We start from the raw sequence: 26,091 nt of genomic DNA on the forward strand, positions 1-26,091 counted from the left end.
GTCACGATGGCTGTGTATGTCATCCGGTCCGAGGGAGATGAACTTCAAGGGCCTCCTGAGGACATTGGGATTGTAATCGAAGGAGTAGAGGTTCTTGATAGACTGTCCTCAGTTGGAACAGCATGTGCACTCCTGTTAGGTTTGATCTACATTCTTAATCTGGCTTATCCAAAGGTCCTTCGCTTCACATTTGAGGTGTTGCAGAAAATTATAATGGAGCTGGAACCTCAAAAGATGTCTCCAAAGGTGCAGAACCTGTATGTGAAACTGCTAAATATGAATTAATATTGGTGGTTTGCAACCACAAGATCAGTTTTTGCCATTTCCTTTTCCAAAATGTACCTGTAGCACAGGTATGTTGTTTGTAGCTGTCTTTTTTCCCAGCATGGTGCAGAAACTATAATCTAAGCCTTGATTGTTCACTGACGGTGAAGTAATTTGAAAATAGAATTTCTAGGATTTTCCAATTCTAAGTAATACTTAGATAAGTGAGGGGAAAAAACATTCTGTAACCAGTCCAGTCATTCTCCTGATCTGGCAACAGACAGTTTACTTTAGTTGAGCATAAAACAATAAAGGTAAAGGGGAATGAAATGCTTTTGTTAAAATTAATTTATATTGTTTTTGGGCTAAAACGAAGCAAATAGACTGCTGCTAAAACAGGAGAAAAACTGGGCTGTTACAGAATGTTTTTTTTTCTCATTTACCAAAGTTTTACTTAGGATTGGAAAATCCCTTTAAAGCCAAGTGTCATCTACTCTGTTTTTTATATGCACTTCAGTTTAGATTTGTTCTTTTGCTGCATCTTGGTTTTGATTCTGGTTCAGCCATGGATTTTGGATTGCATGTAGGTTTCAGTGAAATGAGTTTTGCCTATGGTTCAAATTAAAAGGGCACCATTGATGGTACATCAGCTGACTTTTTAAACCCGTGTTTAGCAATTCTAGTTCTCGAGTGCCAGTATACGGCAACGTTTAATTGTGTCTCTGCTTCAACACACCTGAATCAAATAATCTGGTCATTAACAGGGCTATGGATTCCTGAACTGCATACTGAGGTTTTTCAGCCATTTTATTCAGGTGTATTGAAGCAAAGACAGAACTGAGAGTTGCAGTACACCCTCAGGCACTGGAATTTCCTTGTGATATAGGTATTGTTCAGTCATTTTTGTACTGTGTTAGATTTGTTCAGAGCCAGCTGAAAATAACGAGCTATTACATTTATCTTCCTTCAATGGTATTCCCCAAAATGTTTACAATTCAGTTTTAATGTCTGGCTTTTTGATGTTATATGCAATTCACTATGTGAAGTCATTGTGTTGTTAAACTGTGAGAGCATTTGTATTAAATTTTGTTACATTTTGCGTATTGTATTTTCTATAACATTTCATGTATTTTGTACTTATTTTTACAAAGTTAGAAGGCAAAATTTTATGTAGGAACAAGCGCACATTGTTTAATTTGTAGTTTTACACTGTAAAGTAAAAACAATGTAGTAGAAAATAGAGTTGATTTAGTCAAGTTAGACCAAGTAGTTAAAATGAGCTTCAAATTTCAATGTAATCAGAATGAAATTCTAACTTTAGTCACACCTTGTATTTCATTTTGAACAAACTTAATTAGATTGTGTGTTACCAGTTGACATGGTTTCTTCAAGTTCTTTCAAAGAGTTTTTTAATATATATAGAGTTGATTTTTTGTGAATTTTTAAGTTGGACCGAAGTAGTTGGGTAATTTCAATTAACTTGAAATTTATAAATTGGACCAAAGGAGTTAAGATAATTTCAATAAACTTAAAATTTTTAAGTTGGACAAAGGAGTTAGGATAATTTCAATGAACTTGAAATTTTTAAGTTACACCAAGGTAGTTTGGTAATTTCAATTAACTTGTCATTTTTAAGTTGGACCAAAGGAGTTGGGATAATTTTAATGAGCTTAAAATTTTAAAGAAATCTAAATGAAAATCTTACTTTAATCAAACTTTATAGTTCACTTTGAACAAACTTGATTCAACTGTGTGTTACCAGTTGACATGGTTTTTTCAAGTTCTTTCAAAGAAACACTTTTTTCAGTGGACTGTGACTGTGTGAGGGAGAGGAACTGTGACTGTGTGAGGGAGAGGGACTGTGACTGTGTGAGCGAGAGGGACTGTGACTGTGTGAGGGAGAGGAACTGTGACTGTGTGAGGGAGAGGGACAGTGACTGTTTGAGGGAGAGGGACTGTGACTGTGTGAGGGAGAGGAACTGTGACTGAGTGAGGGAGAGGGACTGTGACTGTGCGAGGGAGAGGGACTGTGACTGTGACTGTGTGAGGGAGAGGGACTGTGACTGTGACTGTGTGAGGGAGAGGGACTGTGACTGTGACTTTGTGAGGGAGAGTGACTGTGACTGTGACTGTGTGAGGGAGACGGACTGTGACTGTGACTCTTACTGTGTGAGGGAGAGGGACTGTGACTGTGACTGTCACTGTGTGAGGGAGAGGGACTGTGACTGTGACTCTTACTGTGTGAGGGAGAGGGACTGTGACTGTGACCTTGTGAGGGAGAGGGACAGTGACTGTGACTGTGTGAGGGAGACGGACTGTGACTGTGACTCTTACTGTGTGAGGGAGAGGGACTATGACTGTGACTCTTACTGTGTGAGGGAGAGGGACTGTGACTGTGACTGTGACTGTGTGAGGGAGAGGGACTGTGACTGTGACTGTGACTGTCACTGTGTGAGGGAGAGGGACTGTGACTGTGACTCTTACTGTGTGAGGGAGAGGGACTGTGACTGTGACTGTGTGAAGGAGAGGGACTGTGACTGTGACTGTGTGAGGGAGAGGGACTGTGACTGTGACTGTGACTGTGTGAGGGAGAGGGACTGTGACTGTGACTGTGTCAGGGAGAGGGACTGTGACTGTGTGAGGGAGAGGGACTGTGACTGTGTGAGGGAGAGGGACTGTGACTGTGACTGTGTGAGCGAGAGGGACTGTGACTGTGACTGTGTGAGGGAGAGGGACTTTGACTGTGTGAGGGCGAGGGACTGTGACTGTGTGAGGGAGAGGGACTGTGACTGTGAGGGACTGTGTGAGGGAGAGGGACTGTGACTGTGACTGTGAGGGACTGTGAGAGGGAGAGGGACTGTGACTGTGAGGGACTGTGAGAGGGAGAGGGACTGTGACAGTGACTGTGAGGGACTGTGAGAGGGAGAGGGACTGTGACTGTGTGAGGGAGAGGGACTGTGACTGTGAGGGACTGTGTGAGGGAGAGGGACTGTGACTGTGACTGTGAGGGACTGTGAGAGGGAGAGGGACTGTGACTGTGTTAGGGAGAGGGACTGTGACTGTGTGATTGAGAGGGACTGTGACTGTGACTGTGTGAGGGAGAGGGACTGTGACTGTGACTGTGACTGTGTGAGGGAGAGGGACTGTGACTGTGACTGTGTGAGGGAGAGGGACTGTGACTGTGACTGTGTGAGGGAGAGGGACTGTGACTGTGACTGTGTGAGTGAGAGGGACTGTGACTGTGACTGTGTGAGGGAGAGAGACTGTGACTGTGACTGTGTGAGGGAGAGGGACTGTGACTGTGTGAGGGAGAGGGACTGTGACTGTGTGAGGGAGAGGGACTGTGACTGTGTGAGGGAAAGGGACTGTGACTGTGACTATGACTGTGACTGTGTGAGGGAGAGGGACTGTGACTGTGTGAGGGAGAGGGACTGTGACTGTGTGAGGGAGAGGGAGAGGGACTATGACTGTGTGAGGGAGAGGGACTGTGACTGTGACTGTGTGAGGGAGAGGGATTGTGACTGTTACTTTGTGAGGGAGAGGGACTGTGACTGTGTGAGGGAGAGGGACTGTGACTGTGTGAGGGAGAGGGACTGTGACTGTGTGAGTGAGAGGGACTGCGACTGTGTGAGGGAGAGGGACTGTGACTGTGACTGTGACTGTGCGAGGGAGAGGGACTGTGACTGTGACTGTGTGAGGGAGAGGGACTGTGACTGTGACTGTGACTGTGTGAGGGAGAGGGACTGTGACTCTGTGAGGGAGAGGGACTGTGTCTGTGTGAGGGAGAGGGACTGTGACTGACTGTGTGAGGGTGAGGGACTGTGACTGTGACTGTGTGAGGGAGAGGGACTGTGACTGTGACTGTGTGAGGGAGAGGGACTGTGACTGTGACTGTGTGAGGGAGAGTGACTGTGACTGTGACTGTGTGAGGGATACGGACTGTGACTGTGACTCTTACTGTGTGAGGGAGAGGGACTGTGACTGTGACTGTCACTTTGTGAGGGAGAGGGACTGTGACTGTGACCTTCTGAGGGAGAGGGACAGTGACTGTGACTGTGTGAGGGAGACGGACTGTGACTGTGAATCTTACTGTGTGAGGGAGAGGGACTGTGACTGTGACTCTTACTGTGTGAGGGAGAGGGACTGTGACTGTGACTGTGTGAGGGAGAGGGACTGTGACTGTGACTGTGACTGTCACTGTGTGAGGGAGAGGGACTGTGACTGTGACTCTTATTGTGTGAGGGAGAGGGACTGTGACTGTGACTGTGTCAGGGAGAGGGACTGTGACTGTGTGAGGGAGAGGGACTGTGACTGTGTGAGGGAGAGGGACTGTGACTGTGACTGTGTGAGCGAGAGGGACTGTGACTGTGACTGTGTGAGGGAGAGGGACTGTGACTGTGTGAGGGCGAGGGACTGTGACTGTGTGAGGGAGAGGGACTGTGACTGTGTGAGGGAGAGGGACTGTGACTGTGTGAGGGAGAGGGACTGTGACTGTGTGAGGGAGAGGGACTGTGACTGTGTGAGGGAGAGGGACTGTGACTGTGTGAGGGAGAGGGACTGTGACTGTGTGAGGGAGAGGGACTGTGACTGTGACTGTGTGAGGGAGAGGGACTGTGACTGTGACTGTGTGAGGGAGAGCGACTGTGACTGTGTGAGGGAGAGGGACTGTGACTGTGACTGTGTGAGGGAGAGGGACTGTGACTGTGTGAGGTAGAGGGACTGTGACTGTGACTGTGTGAGGGAGAGGGACTGTGACTGTGTGAGGGAGAGGGACTGTGACTGTGTGAGGGAGAGGGACTGTGACTGTGTCTGTGTGAGGGAGAGGATCTGTGACTGTGACTGTGTGAGGGCGAGGGACTGTGACTGTGACTGTGAGGGACTGTGTGAGGGAGAGGGACTGTGACTGTGACTGTGAGGGACTGTGTGAGGGAGAGGGACTGTGACTGTGACTGTGAGGCACTGTGTGAGGGAGAGGGACTGTGTGAGGGAGAGGGACTGTGACTGTGACTGTGTGAGGGAGAGGGACTTTGACTGTGACTGTGACTGTGTGAGGGAGAGGGACTGTGACCGTGAGGGACTGTGTGAGGGAGAGGGTCTGTGACTGTGACTGTGAGGGACTGTGTGAGGGAGAGGGACTGTGACTGTGACTGTGAGGGACTGTGTGAGGGAGAGGGACTGAGACTGTGACTGTGAGGGACTGTGTGAGGGACTGTGACTGTGACTGTGTGGCACGGTGTGAGGGAGAGGGACTGTGACTGTGACTGTGAGGGACTGTGTGAGGGAGAGGGACTGTGACTGTGACTGTGAGGGACTGTATGAGGGAGAGGGACTGTGACTGTGACTGTGACTGTGACTGTGAGGGACTGTATGAGGGAGAGGGACTGTGACTGTGACTGTGAGGCACTGTGTCAGGGAGAGGGACTGTGACTGTGTGAGGGAGAGGGACTGTGACTGTGTGAGGGAGAGGGACTGTGACTGTGACTGTGTGAGCGAGAGGGACTGTGACTGTGACTGTGTGAGGGAGAGGGACTGTGACTGTGTGAGGGCGAGGGACTGTGACTGTGTGAGGGAGAGGGACTGTGACTGTGTGAGGGAGAGGGACTGTGACTGTGTGAGGGAGAGGGACTGTGACTGTGTGAGGGAGAGGGACTGTGACTGTGTGAGGGAGAGGGACTGTGACTGTGTGAGGGAGAGGGACTGTGACTGTGTGAGGGAGAGGGACTGTGACTGTGACTGTGTGAGGGAGAGGGACTGTGACTGTGACTGTGTGAGGGAGAGCGACTGTGACTGTGTGAGGGAGAGGGACTGTGACTGTGACTGTGTGAGGGAGAGGGACTGTGACTGTGTGAGGTAGAGGGACTGTGACTGTGACTGTGTGAGGGAGAGGGACTGTGACTGTGTGAGGGAGAGGGACTGTGACTGTGTGAGGGAGAGGGACTGTGACTGTGTCTGTGTGAGGGAGAGGATCTGTGACTGTGACTGTGTGAGGGCGAGGGACTGTGACTGTGACTGTGAGGGACTGTGTGAGGGAGAGGGACTGTGACTGTGAGGGACTGTGTGAGGGAGAGGGACTGTGACTGTGACTGTGAGGCACTGTGTGAGGGAGAGGGACTGTGTGAGGGAGAGGGACTGTGACTGTGACTGTGTGAGGGAGAGGGACTTTGACTGTGACTGTGACTGTGTGAGGGAGAGGGACTGTGACCGTGAGGGACTGTGTGAGGGAGAGGGTCTGTGACTGTGACTGTGAGGGACTGTGTGAGGGAGAGGGACTGTGACTGTGACTGTGAGGGACTGTGTGAGGGAGAGGGACTGAGACTGTGACTGTGAGATACTGTGTGAGGGACTGTGACTGTGACTGTGTGGCACGGTGTGAGGGAGAGGGACTGTGACTGTGACTGTGAGGGACTGTGTGAGGGAGAGGGACTGTGACTGTGACTGTGAGGGACTGTATGAGGGAGAGGGACTGTGACTGTGACTGTGACTGTGACTGTGAGGGACTGTATGAGGGAGAGGGACTGTGACTGTGACTGTGAGGCACTGTGTGAGGGAGAGGGACAGTGACTGTGACTGTGTGAGGGAGAGGGACTGTGACTGTGACTGTGTGAGGGAGAAGGACTGTGACTGTGAGGGACTGTGTGAGGGAGAGGGACTGTGACTGTGACTGTGAGGGAGAGGGACTGTGACTGTGACTGTGTGAGGGAGACGGACTGTGACTGTGTGAGTGAGAGGGACTGTGACTGTGTGAGGGAGAGGGACTGTGACTGTGTGAGGGAGAGGGACTGTGACTCTGTGAGGGAGAGGGACTTTGTCTGTGTGAGGGAGAGGGACTGTGACTGTGTGAGGTAGAGGGACTGTGACTGCGTGAGGGAGAGGGACTGTGACTCTGTGAGGGAGAGGGACTTTGTCTGTGTGAGGGAGAGGGACTGTGACTGTGTGAGGGAGAGGGACTGTGACTGTGTGAGGGAGAGGGACTGTGACTGTGACTGTGACTGTGTGAGGGAGAGGGACTGTGACTGTGACTGTGACTGTGTGAGGGAGAGGGACTGTGACTGTGACTGTGACTGTGTGAGGGAGAGGGACTGTGACTGTGACTGTGACTGTCACTGTGTGAGGGAGAGGGACTGTGACTGTGACTCTTACTGTGTGAGGGAGAGGGACTGTGACTGTGACTGTGACTGTGTGAGGGAGAGGGACTGGTACTGTGACTGTGTGAGGGAGAGGGACTGTGACTGTGACTGTGTGAGGGAGAGGGACTGTGACTGTGACTCTGTGAGGGAGAAGGACTGTGACTGTGACTGTTAGGGACTGTGTGAGGGAGAGGGACTGTGACTGTGACTGTGAGGGACTGTGTGAGGGAGAGGGACTGTGACTGTGAGGGACTGTGTGAGCGAGAGGGACTGTGACTGTGACTGTGTGAGGGAGAGGGACTGTGACTGTGTGAGGGAGAGGGACTGTGACTGTGACTGTGTGAGGGAGAGGGACTGTGACTGTGACTGTGTGAGGGAGAAGGACTGTGACCGTGTGAGGGAGAGGGACTGTGACTGTGTGAGGGAGAGGGACTGTGACTGACTGTGTGAGGGAGAGGGACTGTGACTGTGACTGTGTGAGGGAGAGGGACTGTGACTGTGACTGTCACTGTGTGAGGGAGAGGGACTGTGACTGTGACTCTTACTGTGTGAGGGAGAGGGACTGTGACTGTGACTGTGTGAGGGAGAGGGACTGTGACTGTGACTGTGTGAGGGAGAGGGACTGTGACTGTGACTGTGTGAGGGAGAGGGACTGTGACTGTGTGAGGGAGAGGGACTGTGACTGTGTGAGGGAGAGGGACTGTGACTGTGACTGTGTGAGGGAGAGGGACTGTGACTGTGACTGTGTGAGGGAGAGGGACTGTGACTGTGTGAGGGAGAGGGACTGTGACTGTGTGAGGGAGAGGGGATTGTGACTGTGACTGTGTGAGGGGGAGAGACTGTGACTGTGTGAGGGAGAGGGAAAGTGACCGTGTGAGGGAGAGGGACTGTGACTGTGACTGTGTGAGGGAGAGGGACTGTGATTGTGACTGTGACTGTGTGAGGGAAATGGACTGTGACTGTGACTGTGACTGTGTGAGGGAGAGGGACTGTGACTGTGTGAGGGGGAGGGACTGTGACTGTGTGAGGGAGAGGGAGAGGGACTGTGACTGTGACTGTGTGAGGGAGAGGGACTGTGACTGTGTGAGGAAGAGGGACTGTGACTGTGTGAGGGAGAGGGCCTGTGTGAGGGAGAGGGACTGTGACTGTGTGAGGGAGAGGGACTGTGACTGTGACTGTGACTGTGTGAGGGAGAGGGACTGTGACTTTGACTGTGACTGTGTGAGGGAGAGGGACTGTGACTGTGACTGTGACTGTGTGAGGGAGAGGGACTGTGACTGTGTGAGGTAGAGGGACTGTGACTGTGACTGTGTGAGGGAGAGGGACTGTGACTGTGTGAGGGAGAGGGACTGTGACTGTGTGAGGGAGAGGGTCTGTGACTGTGACTGTGTGAGGGCGAGGGACTGTGACTGTGAGGGACTGTGTGAGGGAGAGGGACTGTGACTGTGACTGTGAGGGACTGTGTGAGGGAGAGGGACTGTGACTGTGACTGTGTGAGGGAGAGGGACTGTGACTGTGACTGTGTGAGGGAGAGGGACTGTGACTGTGAGGGACTGTGGGAGGGAGAGGGACTGTGACTGTGACTGTGAGGCGCTGTGTGAGGGAGAGGGACTGTGACTGTGACTGTGAGGGACTGTGTGAGGGAGAGGGACTTTGACTGTGACTGTGAGGCACTGTGTGAGGGAGAGGGACTGTGACTGTGACTGTGAGGGACTGTATGAGCGAGAGGGACTGTGACTGTGACTGTGAGGGACTGAGTGAGGGAGAGGGACAGTGACTGTGACTGTGTGAGGGAGAGGGACTGTGACTGTGACTGTGTGAGGGAGAGGGACTGTGACTGTGAGGGACTGTGTGAGGGAGAGGGACTGTGACTGTGTGAGGGAGAGGGACTGTGACTGTGTGAGGGAGAGGGACTGTGACTGTGTGAGGGAGAGGGACTGTGACTGTGACTGTGACTGTGTGAGGGAGAGGGACTGTGACTGTGTGAGGGAGAGGGACTGTGACTCTGTGAGGGAGAGGGACTTTGTCTGTGTGAGGGAGAGGGACTGTAACTGACTGTGTGAGGGAGAGGGACTGTGACTGTGACTGTGTGAGGGAGAGGGACTGTGACTGTGACTGTGTGAGGGAGAGGGACTGTGACTGTGACTGTGTGAGGGAGAGGGACTGTGACTGTGTGAGGGAGAGGGACTGTGACTGTGTGAGGGAGAGGGACTGTGACTGTGACTGTGTGAGGGAGAGGGACTTTGACTGTGTGAGGGAGAGGGACTGTGACTGTGTGAGGGAGAGGGACTGTGACTGTGTGAGGGAGAGGGACTGTAACTGACTGTGTGAGGGAGAGGGACTGTGACTGTGACTGTGTGAGGGAGAGGGACTGTGACTGTGACTGCTACTGTCACTGTGTGAGGGAGAGGGACTGTGACTGTGACTGTGTGAGGGAGAAGGACTGTGACTGCTACTGTCACTGTGTGAGGGAGAGGGACTGTGACTGTGTAAGGGAGTGGGACTGTGACTGTGACTGTGACTGTGTGAGGGAGAGGGACGGTGACTGTGACTGTGACTGTGTGAGGGAGAGGGACTGTGACTGACTGTGTGAGGGAGAGGGACTGTGACTCTGACTGTGACTGTGTGAGGGAGTGGGACTGTGACTGTGACTGTGACTGTGTGAGGGAGAGGGACTGTGACTGTGACTGTGACTGTGTGAGGGAGAGGGACTGTGACTGTGACTGTGTGAGGGAGAGGGACTGTGACTGTGACTGTGTGAGGGAGAGGGGCTGTGACTGTGACTGTGACTGTGTGAGGGAGAGGGACTGTGACTGTGACTGTGACTGTGTGAGGGAGAGGGACTGTGACTGTTTGAGGGAGAGGGACTGTGACTGTGTGAGCGAGAGGGACTGTGACTGTGTGAGGGAGAGGAACTGTGACTGTGTGAGGGAGAGGGACAGTGACTGTTTGAGGGAGAGGGACTGTGACTGTGTGAGGGAGAGGAACTGTGACTGAGTGAGGGAGAGGGACTGTGACTGTGCGAGGGAGAGGGACTGTGACTGTGACTGTGTGAGGGAGAGGGACTGTGACTGTGACTGTGTGAGGGAGAGGGACTGTGACTGTGACTTTGTGAGGGAGAGTGACTGTGACTGTGACTGTGTGAGGGAGACGGACTGTGACTGTGACTCTTACTGTGTGAGGGAGAGGGACTGTGACTGTGACTGTCACTGTGTGAGGGAGAGGGACTGTGACTGTGACTCTTACTGTGTGAGGGAGAGGGACTGTGACTGTGACCTTGTGAGGGAGAGGGACAGTGACTGTGACTGTGTGAGGGAGTCGGACTGTGACTGTGACTCTTACTGTGTGAGGGAGAGGGACTATGACTGTGACTCTTACTGTGTGAGGGAGAGGGACTGTGACTGTGACTGTGACTGTGTGAGGGAGAGGGACTGTGACTGTGACTGTGACTGTCACTGTGTGAGGGAGAGGGACTGTGACTGTGACTCTTACTGTGTGAGGGAGAGGGACTGTGACTGTGACTGTGTGAGGGAGAGGGACTGTGACTGTGACTGTGTGAGGGAGAGGGACTGTGACTGTGACTGTGACTGTGTGAGGGAGAGGGACTGTGACTGTGACTGTGACTGTGTCAGGGAGAGGGACTGTGACTGTGTGAGGGAGAGGGACTGTGACTGTGTGAGGGAGAGGGACTGTGACTGTGACTGTGTGAGCGAGAGGGACTGTGACTGTGACTGTGTGAGGGAGAGGGACTTTGACTGTGTGAGGGCGAGGGACTGTGACTGTGTGAGGGAGAGGGACTGTGACTGTGAGGGACTGTGAGAGGGAGAGGGACTGTGACTGTGAGGGACTGTGAGAGGGAGAGGGACTGTGACAGTGACTGTGAGGGACTGTGAGAGGGAGAGGGACTGTGACTGTGTGAGGGAGAGGGACTGTGACTGTGAGGGACTGTGTGAGGGAGAGGGACTGTGACTGTGACTGTGAGGGACTGTGAGAGGGAGAGGGACTGTGACTGTGACTGTGTTAGGGAGAGGGACTGTGACTGTGTGATTGAGAGGGACTGTGACTGTGACTGTGTGAGGGAGAGGGACTGCGACTGTGACTGTGACTGTGTGAGGGAGAGGGACTGTGACTGTGACTGTGTGAGGGAGAGGGACTGTGACTGTGACTGTGACTGTGTGAGGGAGAGGGACTGTGACTGTGACTGTGTGAGTGAGAGGGACTGTGACTGTGACTGTGTGAGGGAGAGAGACTGTGACTGTGACTGTGTGAGGGAGAGGGACTGTGACTGTGTGAGGGAGAGGGACTGTGACTGTGTGAGGGAGAGGGACTGTGACTGTGTGAGGGAAAGGGACTGTGACTGTGACTATGACTGTGACTGTGTGAGGGAGAGGGACTGTGACTGTGTGAGGGAGAGGGACTGTGACTGTGTGAGGGAGAGGGAGAGGGACTGTGACTGTGTGAGGGAGAGGGACTGTGACTGTGACTGTGTGAGGGAGAGGGATTGTGACTGTTACTTTGTGAGGGAGAGGGACTGTGACTGTGTGAGGGAGAGGGACTGTGACTGTGTGAGGGAGAGGGACTGTGACTGTGTGAGTGAGAGGGACTGCGACTGTGTGAGGGAGAGGGACTGTGACTGTGACTGTGACTGTGCGAGGGAGAGGGACTGTGACTGTGACTGTGTGAGGGAGAGGGACTGTGACTGTGACTGTGACTGTGTGAGGGAGAGGGACTGTGACTCTGTGAGGGAGAGGGACTGTGTCTGTGTGAGGGAGAGGGACTGTGACTGACTGTGTGAGGGTGAGGGACTGTGACTGTGACTGTGTGAGGGAGAGGGACTGTGACTGTGACTGTGTGAGGGAGAGGGACTGTGACTGTGACTGTGTGAGGGAGAGTGACTGTGACTGTGACTGTGTGAGGGATACGGACTGTGACTGTGACTCTTACTGTGTGAGGGAGAGGGACTGTGACTGTGACTGTCACTGTGTGAGGGAGAGGGACTGTGACTGTGACCTTCTGAGGGAGAGGGACAGTGACTGTGACTGTGTGAGGGAGACGGACTGTGACTGTGAATCTTACTGTGTGAGGGAGAGGGACTGTGACTGTGACTCTTACTGTGTGAGGGAGAGGGACTGTGACTGTGACTGTGTGAGGGAGAGGGACTGTGACTGTGACTGTGACTGTCACTGTGTGAGGGAGAGGGACTGTGACTGTGACTCTTATTGTGTGAGGGAGAGGGACTGTGACTGTGACTGTGACTGTGTCAGGGAGAGGGACTGTGACTGTGTGAGGGAGAGGGACTGTGACTGTGTGAGGGAGAGGGACTGTGACTGTGACTGTGTGAGCGAGAGGGACTGTGACTGTGACTGTGTGAGGGAGAGGGACTGTGACTGTGTGAGGGCGAGGGACTGTGACTGTGTGAGGGAGAGGGACTGTGACTGTGTGAGGGAGAGGGACTGTGACTGTGTGAGGGAGAGGGACTGTGACTGTGTGAGGGAGAGGGACTGTGACTGTGTGAGGGAGAGGGACTGTGACTGTGTGAGGGAGAGGGACTGTGACTGTGTGAGGGAGAGGGACTGTGACTGTGACTGTGTGAGGGAGAGGGACTGTGACTGTGACTGTGTGAGGGAGAGCGACTGTGACTGTGTGAGGGAGAGGGACTGTGACTGTGACTGTGTGAGGGAGAGGGACTGTGACTGTGTGAGGTAGAGGGACTGTGACTGTGACTGTGTGAGGGAGAGGGACTGTGACTGTGTGAGGGAGAGGGACTGTGACTGTGTGAGGGAGAGGGACTGTGACTGTGTCTGTGTGAGGGAGAGGATCTGTGACTGTGACTGTGTGAGGGCGAGGGACTGTGACTGTGACTGTGAGGGACTGTGTGAGGGAGAGGGACTGTGACTGTGACTGTGAGGGACTGTGTGAGGGAGAGGGACTGTGACTGTGACTGTGAGGCACTGTGTGAGGGAGAGGGACTGTGTGAGGGAGAGGGACTGTGACTGTGACTGTGTGAGGGAGACGGACTTTGACTGTGACTGTGACTGTGTGAGGGAGAGGGACTGTGACCGTGAGGGACTGTGTGAGGGAGAGGGTCTGTGACTGTGACTGTGAGGGACTGTGTGAGGGAGAGGGACTGTGACTGTGACTGTGAGGGACTGTGTGAGGGAGAGGGACTGAGACTGTGACTGTGAGGGACTGTGTGAGGGACTGTGACTGTGACTGTGTGGCACTGTGTGAGGGAGAGGGACTGTGACTGTGACTGTGACTGTGTGAGGGAGAGGGAGAGGGACTGTGACTGTGACTGTGTGAGGGAGAGGGACTGTGACTGTGTGAGGAAGAGGGACTGTGACTGTGTGAGGGAGAGGGCCTGTGTGAGGGAGAGGGACTGTGACTGTGTGAGGGAGAGGGACTGTGACTGTGACTGTGACTGTGTGAGGGAGAGGGACTGTGACTTTGACTGTGACTGTGTGAGGGAGAGGGACTGTGACTGTGACTGTGACTGTGTGAGGGAGAGGGACTGTGACTGTGTGAGGTAGAGGGACTGTGACTGTGACTGTGTGAGGGAGAGGGACTGTGACTGTGTGAGGGAGAGGGACTGTGACTGTGTGAGGGAGAGGGTCTGTGACTGTGACTGTGTGAGGGCGAGGGACTGTGACTGTGAGGGACTGTGTGAGGGAGAGGGACTGTGACTGTGACTGTGAGGGACTGTGTGAGGGAGAGGGACTGTGACTGTGACTGTGTGAGGGAGAGGGACTGTGACTGTGACTGTGTGAGGGAGAGGGACTGTGACTGTGAGGGACTGTGGGAGGGAGAGGGACTGTGACTGTGACTGTGAGGCGCTGTGTGAGGGAGAGGGACTGTGACTGTGACTGTGAGGGACTGTGTGAGGGAGAGGGACTTTGACTGTGACTGTGAGGCACTGTGTGAGGGAGAGGGACTGTGACTGTGACTGTGAGGGACTGTATGAGCGAGAGGGACTGTGACTGTGACTGTGAGGGACTGAGTGAGGGAGAGGGACAGTGACTGTGACTGTGTGAGGGAGAGGGACTGTGACTGTGTGAGGGAGAGGGACTGTGACTGTGAGGGACTGTGTGAGGGAGAGGGACTGTGACTGTGTGAGGGAGAGGGACTGTGACTGTGTGAGGGAGAGGGACTGTGACTGTGTGAGGGAGAGGGACTGTGACTGTGACTGTGACTGTGTGAGGGAGAGGGACTGTGACTGTGTGAGGGAGAGGGACTGTGACTCTGTGAGGGAGAGGGACTTTGTCTGTGTGAGGGAGAGGGACTGTAACTGACTGTGTGAGGGAGAGGGACTGTGACTGTGACTGTGTGAGGGAGAGGGACTGTGACTGTGACTGTGTGAGGGAGAGGGACTGTGACTGTGACTGTGTGAGGGAGAGGGACTGTGACTGTGTGAGGGAGAGGGACTGTGACTGTGTGAGGGAGAGGGACTGTGACTGTGACTGTGTGAGGGAGAGGGACTTTGACTGTGTGAGGGAGAGGGACTGTGACTGTGTGAGGGAGAGGGACTGTGACTGTGTGAGGGAGAGGGACTGTAACTGACTGTGTGAGGGAGAGGGACTGTGACTGTGACTGTGTGAGGGAGAGGGACTGTGACTGTGACTGCTACTGTCACTGTGTGAGGGAGAGGGACTGTGACTGTGACTGTGTGAGGGAGAAGGACTGTGACTGCTACTGTCACTGTGTGAGGGAGAGGGACTGTGACTGTGTAAGGGAGTGGGACTGTGACTGTGACTGTGACTGTGTGAGGGAGAGGGACGGTGACTGTGACTGTGACTGTGTGAGGGAGAGGGACTGTGACTGACTGTGTGAGGGAGAGGGACTGTGACTCTGACTGTGACTGTGTGAGGGAGTGGGACTGTGACTGTGACTGTGACTGTGTGAGGGAGAGGGACTGTGACTGTGACTGTGACTGTGTGAGGGAGAGGGACTGTGACTGTGACTGTGTGAGGGAGAGGGACTGTGACTGTGACTGTGTGAGGGAGAGGGGCTGTGACTGTGACTGTGACTGTGTGAGGGAGAGGGACTGTGACTGTGACTGTGACTGTGTGAGGGAGAGGGACTGTGACTGTTTGAGGGAGAGGGACTGTGACTGTGTGAGCGAGAGGGACTGTGACTGTGTGAGGGAGAGGAACTGTGACTGTGTGAGGGAGAGGGACAGTGACTGTTTGAGGGAGAGGGACTGTGACTGTGTGAGGGAGAGGAACTGTGACTGAGTGAGGGAGAGGGACTGTGACTGTGCGAGGGAGAGGGACTGTGACTGTGACTGTGTGAGGGAGAGGGACTGTGACTGTGACTGTGTGAGGGAGAGGGACTGTGACTGTGACTTTGTGAGGGAGAGTGACTGTGACTGTGACTGTGTGAGGGAGACGGACTGTGACTGTGACTCTTACTGTGTGAGGGAAAGGGACTGTGACTGTGACTGTCACTGTGTGAGGGAGAGGGACTGTGACTGTGACTCTTACTGTGTGAGGGAGAGGGACTGTGACTGTGACCTTGTGAGGGAGAGGGACAGTGACTGTGACTGTGTGAGGGAGTCGGACTGTGACTGTGACTCTTACTGTGTGAGGGAGAGGGACTATGACTGTGACTCTTACTGTGTGAGGGAGAGGGACTGTGACTGTGACTGTGACTGTGTGAGGGAGAGGGACTGTGACTGTGACTGTGACTGTCACTGTGTGAGGGAGAGGGACTGTGACTGTGACTCTTACTGTGTGAGGGAGAGGGACTGTGACTGTGACTGTGTGAGGGAGAGGGACTGTGACTGTGACTGTGTGAGGGAGAGGGACTGTGACTGTGACTGTGACTGTGTGAGGGAGAGGGACTGTGACTGTGACTGTGACTGTGTCAGGGAGAGGGACTGTGACTGTGTGAGGGAGAGGGACTGTGACTGTGTGAGGGAGAGGGACTGTGACTGTGACTGTGTGAGCGAGAGGGACTGTGACTGTGACTGTGTGAGGGAGAGGGACTTTGACTGTGTGAGGGCGAGGGACTGTGACTGTGTGAGGGAGAGGGACTGTGACTGTGAGGGACTGTGAGAGGGAGAGGGACTGTGACTGTGAGGGACTGTGAGAGGGAGAGGGACTGTGACAGTGACTGTGAGGGACTGTGAGAGGGAGAGGGACTGTGACTGTGTGAGGGAGAGGGACTGTGACTGTGAGGGACTGTGTGAGGGAGAGGGACTGTGACTGTGACTGTGAGGGACTGTGAGAGGGAGAGGGACTGTGACTGTGACTGTGTTAGGGAGAGGGACTGTGACTGTGTGATTGAGAGGGACTGTGACTGTGACTGTGTGAGGGAGAGGGACTGCGACTGTGACTGTGACTGTGTGAGGGAGAGGGACTGTGACTGTGACTGTGTGAGGGAGAGGGACTGTGACTGTGACTGTGACTGTGTGAGGGAGAGGGACTGTGACTGTGACTGTGTGAGTGAGAGGGACTGTGACTGTGACTGTGTGAGGGAGAGAGACTGTGACTGTGACTGTGTGAGGGAGAGGGACTGTGACTGTGTGAGGGAGAGGGACTGTGACTGTGTGAGGGAGAGGGACTGTGACTGTGTGAGGGAAAGGGACTGTGACTGTGACTATGACTGTGACTGTGTGAGGGAGAGGGACTGTGACTGTGTGAGGGAGAGGGACTGTGACTGTGTGAGGGAGAGGGAGAGGGACTGTGACTGTGTGAGGGAGAGGGACTGTGACTGTGACTGTGTGAGGGAGAGGGATTGTGACTGTTACTTTGTGAGGGAGAGGGACTGTGACTGTGTGAGGGAGAGGGACTGTGACTGTGTGAGGGAGAGGGACTGTGACTGTGTGAGTGAGAGGGACTGCGACTGTGTGAGGGAGAGGGACTGTGACTGTGACTGTGACTGTGCGAGGGAGAGGGACTGTGACTGTGACTGTGTGAGGGAGAGGGACTGTGACTGTGACTGTGACTGTGTGAGGGAGAGGGACTGTGACTCTGTGAGGGAGAGGGACTGTGTCTGTGTGAGGGAGAGGGACTGTGACTGACTGTGTGAGGGTGAGGGACTGTGACTGTGACTGTGTGAGGGAGAGGGACTGTGACTGTGACTGTGTGAGGGAGAGGGACTGTGACTGTGACTGTGTGAGGGAGAGTGACTGTGACTGTGACTGTGTGAGGGATACGGACTGTGACTGTGACTCTTACTGTGTGAGGGAGAGGGACTGTGACTGTGACTGTCACTGTGTGAGGGAGAGGGACTGTGACTGTGACCTTCTGAGGGAGAGGGACAGTGACTGTGACTGTGTGAGGGAGACGGACTGTGACTGTGAATCTTACTGTGTGAGGGAGAGGGACTGTGACTGTGACTCTTACTGTGTGAGGGAGAGGGACTGTGACTGTGACTGTGTGAGGGAGAGGGACTGTGACTGTGACTGTGACTGTCACTGTGTGAGGGAGAGGGACTGTGACTGTGACTCTTATTGTGTGAGGGAGAGGGACTGTGACTGTGACTGTGACTGTGTCAGGGAGAGGGACTGTGACTGTGTGAGGGAGAGGGACTGTGACTGTGTGAGGGAGAGGGACTGTGACTGTGACTGTGTGAGCGAGAAGGACTGTGACTGTGACTGTGTGAGGGAGAGGGACTGTGACTGTGTGAGGGCGAGGGACTGTGACTGTGTGAGGGAGAGGGACTGTGACTGTGTGAGGGAGAGGGACTGTGACTGTGTGAGGGAGAGGGACTGTGACTGTGTGAGGGAGAGGGACTGTGACTGTGTGAGGGAGAGGGACTGTGACTGTGTGAGGGAGAGGGACTGTGACTGTGTGAGGGAGAGGGACTGTGACTGTGACTGTGTGAGGGAGAGGGACTGTGACTGTGACTGTGTGAGGGAGAGCGACTGTGACTGTGTGAGGGAGAGGGACTGTGACTGTGACTGTGTGAGGGAGAGGGACTGTGACTGTGTGAGGTAGAGGGACTGTGACTGTGACTGTGTGAGGGATAGGGACTGTGACTGTGTGAGGGAGAGGGACTGTGACTGTGTGAGGGAGAGGGACTGTGACTGTGTCTGTGTGAGGGAGAGGATCTGTGACTGTGACTGTGTGAGGGCGAGGGACTGTGACTGTGACTGTGAGGGACTGTGTGAGGGAGAGGGACTGTGACTGTGACTGTGAGGGACTGTGTGAGGGAGAGGGACTGTGACTGTGACTGTGAGGCACTGTGTGAGGGAGAGGGACTGTGTGAGGGAGAGGGACTGTGACTGTGACTGTGTGAGGGAGACGGACTTTGACTGTGACTGTGACTGTGTGAGGGAGAGGGACTGTGACCGTGAGGGACTGTGTGAGGGAGAGGGTCTGTGACTGTGACTGTGAGGGACTGTGTGAGGGAGAGGGACTGTGACTGTGACTGTGAGGGACTGTGTGAGGGAGAGGGACTGAGACTGTGACTGTGAGGGACTGTGTGAGGGACTGTGACTGTGACTGTGTGGCACTGTGTGAGGGAGAGGGACTGTGACTGTGACTGTGAGGGACTGTGTGAGGGAGAGGGACTGTGACTGTGACTGTGAGGGACTGTATGAGGGAGAGGGACTGTGACTGTGACTGTGACTGTGAGGGACTGTATGAGGGAGAGGGACTGTGACTGTGACTGTGAGGCACTGTGTGAGGGAGAGGGACAGTGACTGTGACTGTGTGAGGGAGAGGGACTGTGACTGTGACTGTGTGAGGGAGAAGGACTGTGACTGTGAGGGACTGTGTGAGGGAGAGGGACTGTGACTGTGACTGTGAGGGAGAGGGACTGTGACTGTGACTGTGTGAGGGAGACGGACTGTGACTGTGTGAGTGAGAGGGACTGTGACTGTGTGAGGGAGAGGGACTGTGACTGTGTGAGGGAGAGGGACTGTGACTCTGTGAGGGAGAGGGACTTTGTCTGTGTGAGGGAGAGGGACTGTGACTGTGTGAGGTAGAGGGACTGTGACTGCGTGAGGGAGAGGGACTGTGACTCTGTGAGGGAGAGGGACTTTGTCTGTGTGAGGGAGAGGGACTGTGACTGTGTGAGGGAGAGGGACTGTGACTGTGTGAGGGAGAGGGACTGTGACTGTGACTGTGACTGTGTGAGGGAGAGGGACTGTGACTGTGACTGTGACTGTGTGAGGGAGAGGGACTGTGACTGTGACTGTGACTGTGTGAGGGAGAGGGACTGTGACTGTGACTGTGACTGTCACTGTGTGAGGGAGAGGGACTGTGACTGTGACTCTTACTGTGTGAGGGAGAGGGACTGTGACTGTGACTGTGACTGTGTGAGGGAGAGGGACTGGTACTGTGACTTTGTGAGGGAGAGGGACTGTGACTGTGACTGTGTGATGGAGAGGGACTGTGACTGTGACTCTGTGAGGGAGAAGGACTGTGACTGTGACTGTTAGGGACTGTGTGAGGGAGAGGGACTGTGACTGTGACTGTGAGGGACTGTGTGAGGGAGAGGGAGTGTGACTGTGAGGGACTGTGTGAGCGAGAGGGACTGTGACTGTGTGAGGGAGAGGGACTGTGACTGTGTGAGGGAGAGGGACTGTGACTGTGACTGTGTGAGGGAGAGGGACTGTGACTGTGACTGTGTGAGGGAGAAGGACTGTGACCGTGTGAGGGAGAGGGACTGTGACTGTGTGAGGGAGAGGGACTGTGACTGACTGTGTGAGGGAGAGGGACTGTGACTGTGACTGTGTGAGGGAGAGGGACTGTGACTGTGACTGTCACTGTGTGAGGGAGAGGGACTGTGACTGTGACTCTTACTGTGTGAGGGAGAGGGACTGTGACTGTGACTGTGTGAGGGAGAGGGACTGTGACTGTGACTGTGTGAGGGAGAGGGACTGTGACTGTGACTGTGTGAGGGAGAGGGACTGTGACTGTGTGAGGGAGAGGGACTGTGACTGTGTGAGGGAGAGGGACTGTGACTGTGACTGTGTCTGTGTGAGGGAGAGGGGATTGTGACTGTGACTCTGTGAGGGGGAGAGACTGTGACTGTGTGAGGGAGAGGGAAAGTGACCGTGTGAGGGAGAGGGACTGTGACTGTGACTGTGTGAGGGAGAGGGACTGTGATTGTGACTGTGACTGTGACTGTGTGAGGGAAAGGGACTGTGACTGTGACTGTGACTGTGTGAGGGAGAGGGACTGTGACTGTGTGAGGGGGAGGGACTGTGACTGTGTGAGGGAGAGGGAGAGGGACTGTGACTGTGACTGTGTGAGGGAGAGGGACTGTGACTGTGTGAGGAAGAGGGACTGTGACTGTGTGAGGGAGAGGGCCTGTGTGAGGGAGAGGGAATGTGACTGTGTGAGGGAGAGGGACTGTGACTGTGACTGTGACTGTGTGAGGGAGAGGGACTGTGACTTTGACTGTGACTGTGTGAGGGAGAGGGACTGTGACTGTGACTGTGACTGTGTGAGGGAGAGGGACTGTGACTGTGTGAGGTAGAGGGACTGTGACTGTGACTGTGTGAGGGAGAGGGACTGTGACTGTGTGAGGGAGAGGGACTGTGACTGTGTGAGGGAGAGGGTCTGTGACTGTGACTGTGTGAGGGCGAGGGACTGTGACTGTGAGGGACTGTGTGAGGGAGAGGGACTGTGACTGTGACTGTGAGGGACTGTGTGAGGGAGAGGGACTGTGACTGTGACTGTGTGAGGGAGAGGGACTGTGACTGTGACTGTGTGAGGGAGAGGGACTGTGACTGTGAGGGACTGTGGGAGGGAGAGGGACTGTGACTGTGACTGTGAGGCGCTGTGTGAGGGAGAGGGACTTTGACTGTGACTGTGAGGCACTGTGTGAGGGAGAGGGACTGTGACTGTGACTGTGAGGGACTGTATGAGCGAGAGGGACTGTGACTGTGACTGTGAGGGACTGAGTGAGGGAGAGGGACAGTGACTGTGACTGTGTGAGGGAGAGGGACTGTGACTGTGACTGTGTGAGGGAGAGGGACTGTGACTGTGAGGGACTGCGTGAGGGAGAGGGACTGTGACTGTGTGAGGGAGAGGGACTGTGACTGTGTGAGGGAGAGGGACTGTGACTGTGTGAGGGAGAGGGACTGTGACTGTGACTGTGACTGTGTGAGGGAGAGGGACTGTGACTGTGTGAGGGAGAGGGACTGTGACTCTGTGAGGGAGAGGGACTTTGTCTGTGTGAGGGAGAGGGACTGTGACTGTGTGAGGGAGAGGGACTGTAACTGACTGTGTGAGGGAGAGGGACTGTGACTGTGACTGTGTGAGGGAGAGGGACTGTGACTGTGACTGTGTGAGGGAGAGGGACTGTGACTGTGACTGTGTGAGGGAGAGGGACTGTGACTGTGTGAGGGAGAGGGACTGTGACTGTGTGAGGGAGAGGGACTGTGACTGTGACTGTGACTGTGTGAGGGAGAGGGACTTTGACTGTGTGAGGGAGAGGGACTGTGACTGTGTGAGGGAGAGGGACTGTGACTGTGTGAGGGAGAGGGACTGTAACTGACTGTGTGAGGGAGAGGGACTGTGACTGTGACTGTGACTGTGTGAGGGAGAGGGACTGTGACTGTGACTGCTACTGTCATTGTGTGAGGGAGAGGGACTGTGACTGTGACTGTGTGAGGGAGAAGGACTGTGACTGCTACTGTCACTGTGTGAGGGAGAGGGACTGTGACTGTGTGAGGGAGTGGGACTGTGACTGTGACTGTGACTGTGACTGTGTGAGGGAGAGGGACTGTGACTGTGACTGTGACTGTGTGAGGGAGAGGGACTGTGACTGACTGTGTGAGGGAGAGGGACTGTGACTCTGACTGTGACTGTGTGAGGGAGTGGGACTGTGACTGTGACTGTAACTGTGTGAGGGAGAGGGACTGTGACTGTGACTGTGTGAGGGAGAGGGACTGTGACTGTGACTGTGACTGTGACTGTGTGAGGGAGAGGGACTGTGACTGTGACTGTGACTGTGTGAGGGAGAGGGACTGTGACTGTGACTGTGTGAGGGAGAGGGTCTGTGACTGTGACTGTGACTGTGTGAGGGAGAGGGACTGTGACTGTGACTGTGACTGTGTGAGGGAGAGGGACTGTGACTGTGACTGTGTGAGGGAGAGGGACTGTGACTGTGTCAGGGAGAGGGACTGTGACTGTGTGAGGGAGAGGGACTGTGACTCTGTGAGGGAGAGGGACTGTGACTGTGACTGTGTGACCGAGAGGGACTGTGACTGTGACTGTGTGACCGAGAGGGACTGTGACTGTGACTGTGTGACCGAGAGGGACTGTGACTGTGACTGTGTGAGGGAGAGGGACTGTGACTGTGTGAGGGAGAGGGACTGTGACTGTGACTGTGTGACCGAGAGGGACTGTGACTGTGACTGTGTGAGGGAGAGGGACTGTGACTGTGTGAGGGAGAGGGACTGTGACTGTGTGAGGGCGAGGGCGAGGGACTGTGACTGTGTGAGGGAGAGGGACTGTGACTGTGTGAGGGAGAGGGACTGTGACAGTGTGAGGGAGAGGGACTGTAACTGTGTGAGGGAGACGGATTGTGACTGTGACTGTGTGAGCGAGAGGGACTGTGACTGTGACTGTGTGAGGGAGAGGGACTTTGACTGTGAATGTGTGAGCGAGAGGGACTGTGACTGTGACTGTGTGAGGGAGAGGGACTGTGACTCTGTGAGGGAGAGGGACTGTGTCTGTGTGAGGGAGAGGGACTGTGACTGTGAGAGGGAGAGGGGCTGTGACTGTGACTGTGACTGTGTGAGGGAGAGGGACTGTGACTGTGACTGTGTGAGGGAGAGGGACTGTGACTGTGACTGTGTGAGGGAGAGGGACCTAGACTCTTACTGTGCGAGGGAGAGGGACTGTGACTGTGACTGTGTGAGGGAGAGGGACTGTGACTGTGACTGTGTGAGGGAGAGGGACTGTGACTGTGAGGGACTGTGTGAGGGAGAGGGACTGTGACTGTGACTGTGAGGGACTGTGTGAGGGAGAGGGAGTGTGACTGTGACTGTGTGAGGGAGAGGGACTGTGACTGTGTGAGCGAGAGGGACTGTGACTGTGACTGTGTGAGGGAGAGGGACTGTGACTGTGTGAGGGAGAGGGACTGTGTCTGTGTGAGGGAGAGGGACTGTGACTGTGACTGTGTGAGGGAGAGGGACTGTGACTGTGACTGTTACTGTGTGAGGGAGAGGGACTGTGACTGTGACTGTTACTGTGTGAGGGAGAGGGACTGTGACTGTGACTGTGACTGTGTGAGGGAGAGGAACTGTGACTCTTACTGTGTGAGGGAGAGGGACTGTGACTGTGACTGTGTGAGGGAGAGGGACTGTGACTGTGACTGTGTGAGGGAGAGGGACTGTGACTGTGACTGTGACTGTGTGAGGGAGAGGAACTGTGACTGTGACTGTGTGAGGGAGAGGGACTGTGACTGTGACTGTGTGAGGGAGAGGGACTGTGACTGTGACTGCGACTGTGTCAGGGAGAGGGACTGTGACTGTGACTGTGTGAGGAAGAGGGACTTTGACTGTGTGAGGGAGAGGGACTGTGACTGTGTGAGGGAGAGGGACTGTGACTGTGTGAGGGAGAGGGACTGTGACTGTGTGAGGGCGAGGGCGAGGGACTGTGACTGTGTGAGGGAGAGGGACTGTGACTGTGTGAGGGAGAGGGACTGTGACAGTGTGAGGGAGAGGGACTGTAACTGTGTGAGGGAGACGGATTGTGACTGTGACTGTGTGAGCGAGAGGGACTGTGACTGTGACTGTGTGAGGGAGAGGGACTTTGACTGTGAATGTGTGAGCGAGAGGGACTGTGACTGTGACTGTGTGAGGGAGAGGGACTGTGACTCTGTGAGGGAGAGGGACTGTGTCTGTGTGAGGGAGAGGGACTGTGACTGTGAGAGGGAGAGGGGCTGTGACTGTGACTGTGACTGTGTGAGGGAGAGGGACTGTGACTGTGACTGTGTGAGGGAGAGGGACTGTGACTGTGACTGTGTGAGGGAGAGGGACCTAGACTCTTACTGTGCGAGGGAGAGGGACTCTGACTGTGACTGTGTGAGGGAGAGGGACTGTGACTGTGACTGTGTGAGGGAGAGGGACTGTGACTGTGAGGGACTGTGTGAGGGAGAGGGACTGTGACTGTGACTGTGAGGGACTGTGTGAGGGAGAGGGAGTGTGACTGTGACTGTGTGAGGGAGAGGGACTGTGACTGTGTGAGCGAGAGGGACTGTGACTGTGACTGTGTGAGGGAGAGGGACTGTGACTGTGTGAGGGAGAGGGACTGTGTCTGTGTGAGGGAGAGGGACTGTGACTGTGACTGTGTGAGGGAGAGGGACTGTGACTGTGACTGTTACTGTGTGAGGGAGAGGGACTGTGACTGTGACTGTTACTGTGTGAGGGAGAGGGACTGTGACTGTGACTGTGTGAGGGAGAGGAACTGTGACTCTTACTGTGTGAGGGAGAGGGACTGTGACTGTGACTGTGTGAGGGAGAGGGACTGTGACTGTGACTGTGTGAGGGAGAGGGACTGTGACTGTGACTGTGACTGTGTGAGGGAGAGGAACTGTGACTGTGACTGTGTGAGGGAGAGGGACTGTGACTGTGACTGTGTGAGGGAGAGGGACTGTGACTGTGACTGCGACTGTGTCAGGGAGAGGGACTGTGACTGTGACTGTGTGAGGAAGAGGGACTTTGACTGTGTGAGGGAGAGGGACTGTGACTGTGTGAGGGAGAGGGACTGTGACTGTGTGAGGGAGAGGGACTGTGACTGTGACTGTGTGAGCGAGAGGGACTGTGACTCTTACTGTGTGAGGGAGAGGGACTGTGACTGTGACTGTGTGAGGGAGAGGGACTGTGACTGTGACTGTGTGAGGGAGAGGGACTGTGACTGTTACTGTGTGAGGGAGAGGGACTGTGACTGTGTGAGGGAGAGGGACTGTGACTGTGACTGTGTCAGGGAGAGGGACTGTGACTGTGACTGTGTGAGGGAGAGGGACTTTGACTGTGTGAGGGAGAGGGAATGTGACTGTGTGAGGGAGAGGGACTGTGACTGTGTGAGGGAGAGGGACTGTGACTGTGACTGTGTGAGCGAGAGGGACTGTGACTGTGTGAGGGAGAGGGACTGTGACTGTGTGAGGGCGAGGGACTGTGACTGTGTGAGGGAGAGGGACTGTGACTGTGTGAGGGAGAGGGACTGTGACTGTGTGAGGGAGATGGACTGTGACTGTGACTGTATGAGGGAGAGGGACTGTGACTGTGACTGTGTGAGGGAGAGGGACTGTGACTGTGTGAGGGAGAGGGACTGTGACTGTGTGAGGGAGAGGGACTGTGACTGTGTGAGGGAGAGGGACTGTGACTGTGTGAGGGAGAGGGACTGTGACTGTGTGAGGGAGATGGACTGTGACTGTGTGAGGGAGAGGGACTGTGACTGTGACTGTGTGAGGGAGAGGGACTGTGACTGTGACTGTGTGAGGGAGAGGGACTGTAACTGTGTGAGGGAGAGGGATTGTGACTGTGACTGTGTGAGCGAGAGGGACTGTGACTGTGACTGTGTGAGGGAGAGGGACTTTGACTGTGACTGTGTGAGCGAGAGGGACTGTGACTGTGACTGTGTGAGGGAGAGGGACTGTGACTGTGTGAGGGAGAGGGACTGTGACTGTGTGAGGGAGAGGGACTGTGACTGTGACTGTGACTGTTACTGTGTGAGGGAGAGGGACTGTGACTGTGACTGTGACTGTGACTGTTTCTGTGACTTTGTGAGGGAGA

At 54.6% G+C, this 26,091-nt stretch overlaps 1 protein-coding gene across 1 annotated transcript; it reads left to right on the plus strand.

The window, feature by feature from the left end:
* The first annotated feature begins 829 nt into the window (after positions 1-829).
* On the plus strand, positions 830-24,612 carry LOC139069782 (clumping factor B-like). The gene is made up of 3 exons (XM_070550731.1): positions 830-878; positions 22,107-23,335; positions 24,479-24,612. Exons 1-2 carry the CDS (start codon positions 830-832, stop codon positions 23,291-23,293), a joined length of 1,236 nt encoding a protein of 411 aa, XP_070406832.1. The 3' UTR covers positions 23,294-23,335; positions 24,479-24,612.
* Positions 24,613-26,091: the final 1,479 nt, after the last annotated feature.

Source organism: Nothobranchius furzeri, chromosome 4, assembly GCF_043380555.1.
Source record: "Nothobranchius furzeri strain GRZ-AD chromosome 4, NfurGRZ-RIMD1, whole genome shotgun sequence".
Lineage (NCBI taxonomy): Eukaryota > Metazoa > Chordata > Actinopteri > Cyprinodontiformes > Nothobranchiidae > Nothobranchius > Nothobranchius furzeri.

What these genes read in the sequence shown, in the direction of transcription:
- LOC139069782 (XM_070550731.1), top strand. Translation starts at nt 830, where the DNA reads ATGGATTTTGGATTGCATGTAGGTTTCAGTGAAATGAGTTTTGCCTAT. An exon ending in TGAAATGAGTTTTGCCTATG is followed by an intron (nt 879 to 22,106) that starts GTTCAAATTAAA and finishes TGTGAGGGAGAG; the next exon opens with GGACTGTGACTGACTGTGTG.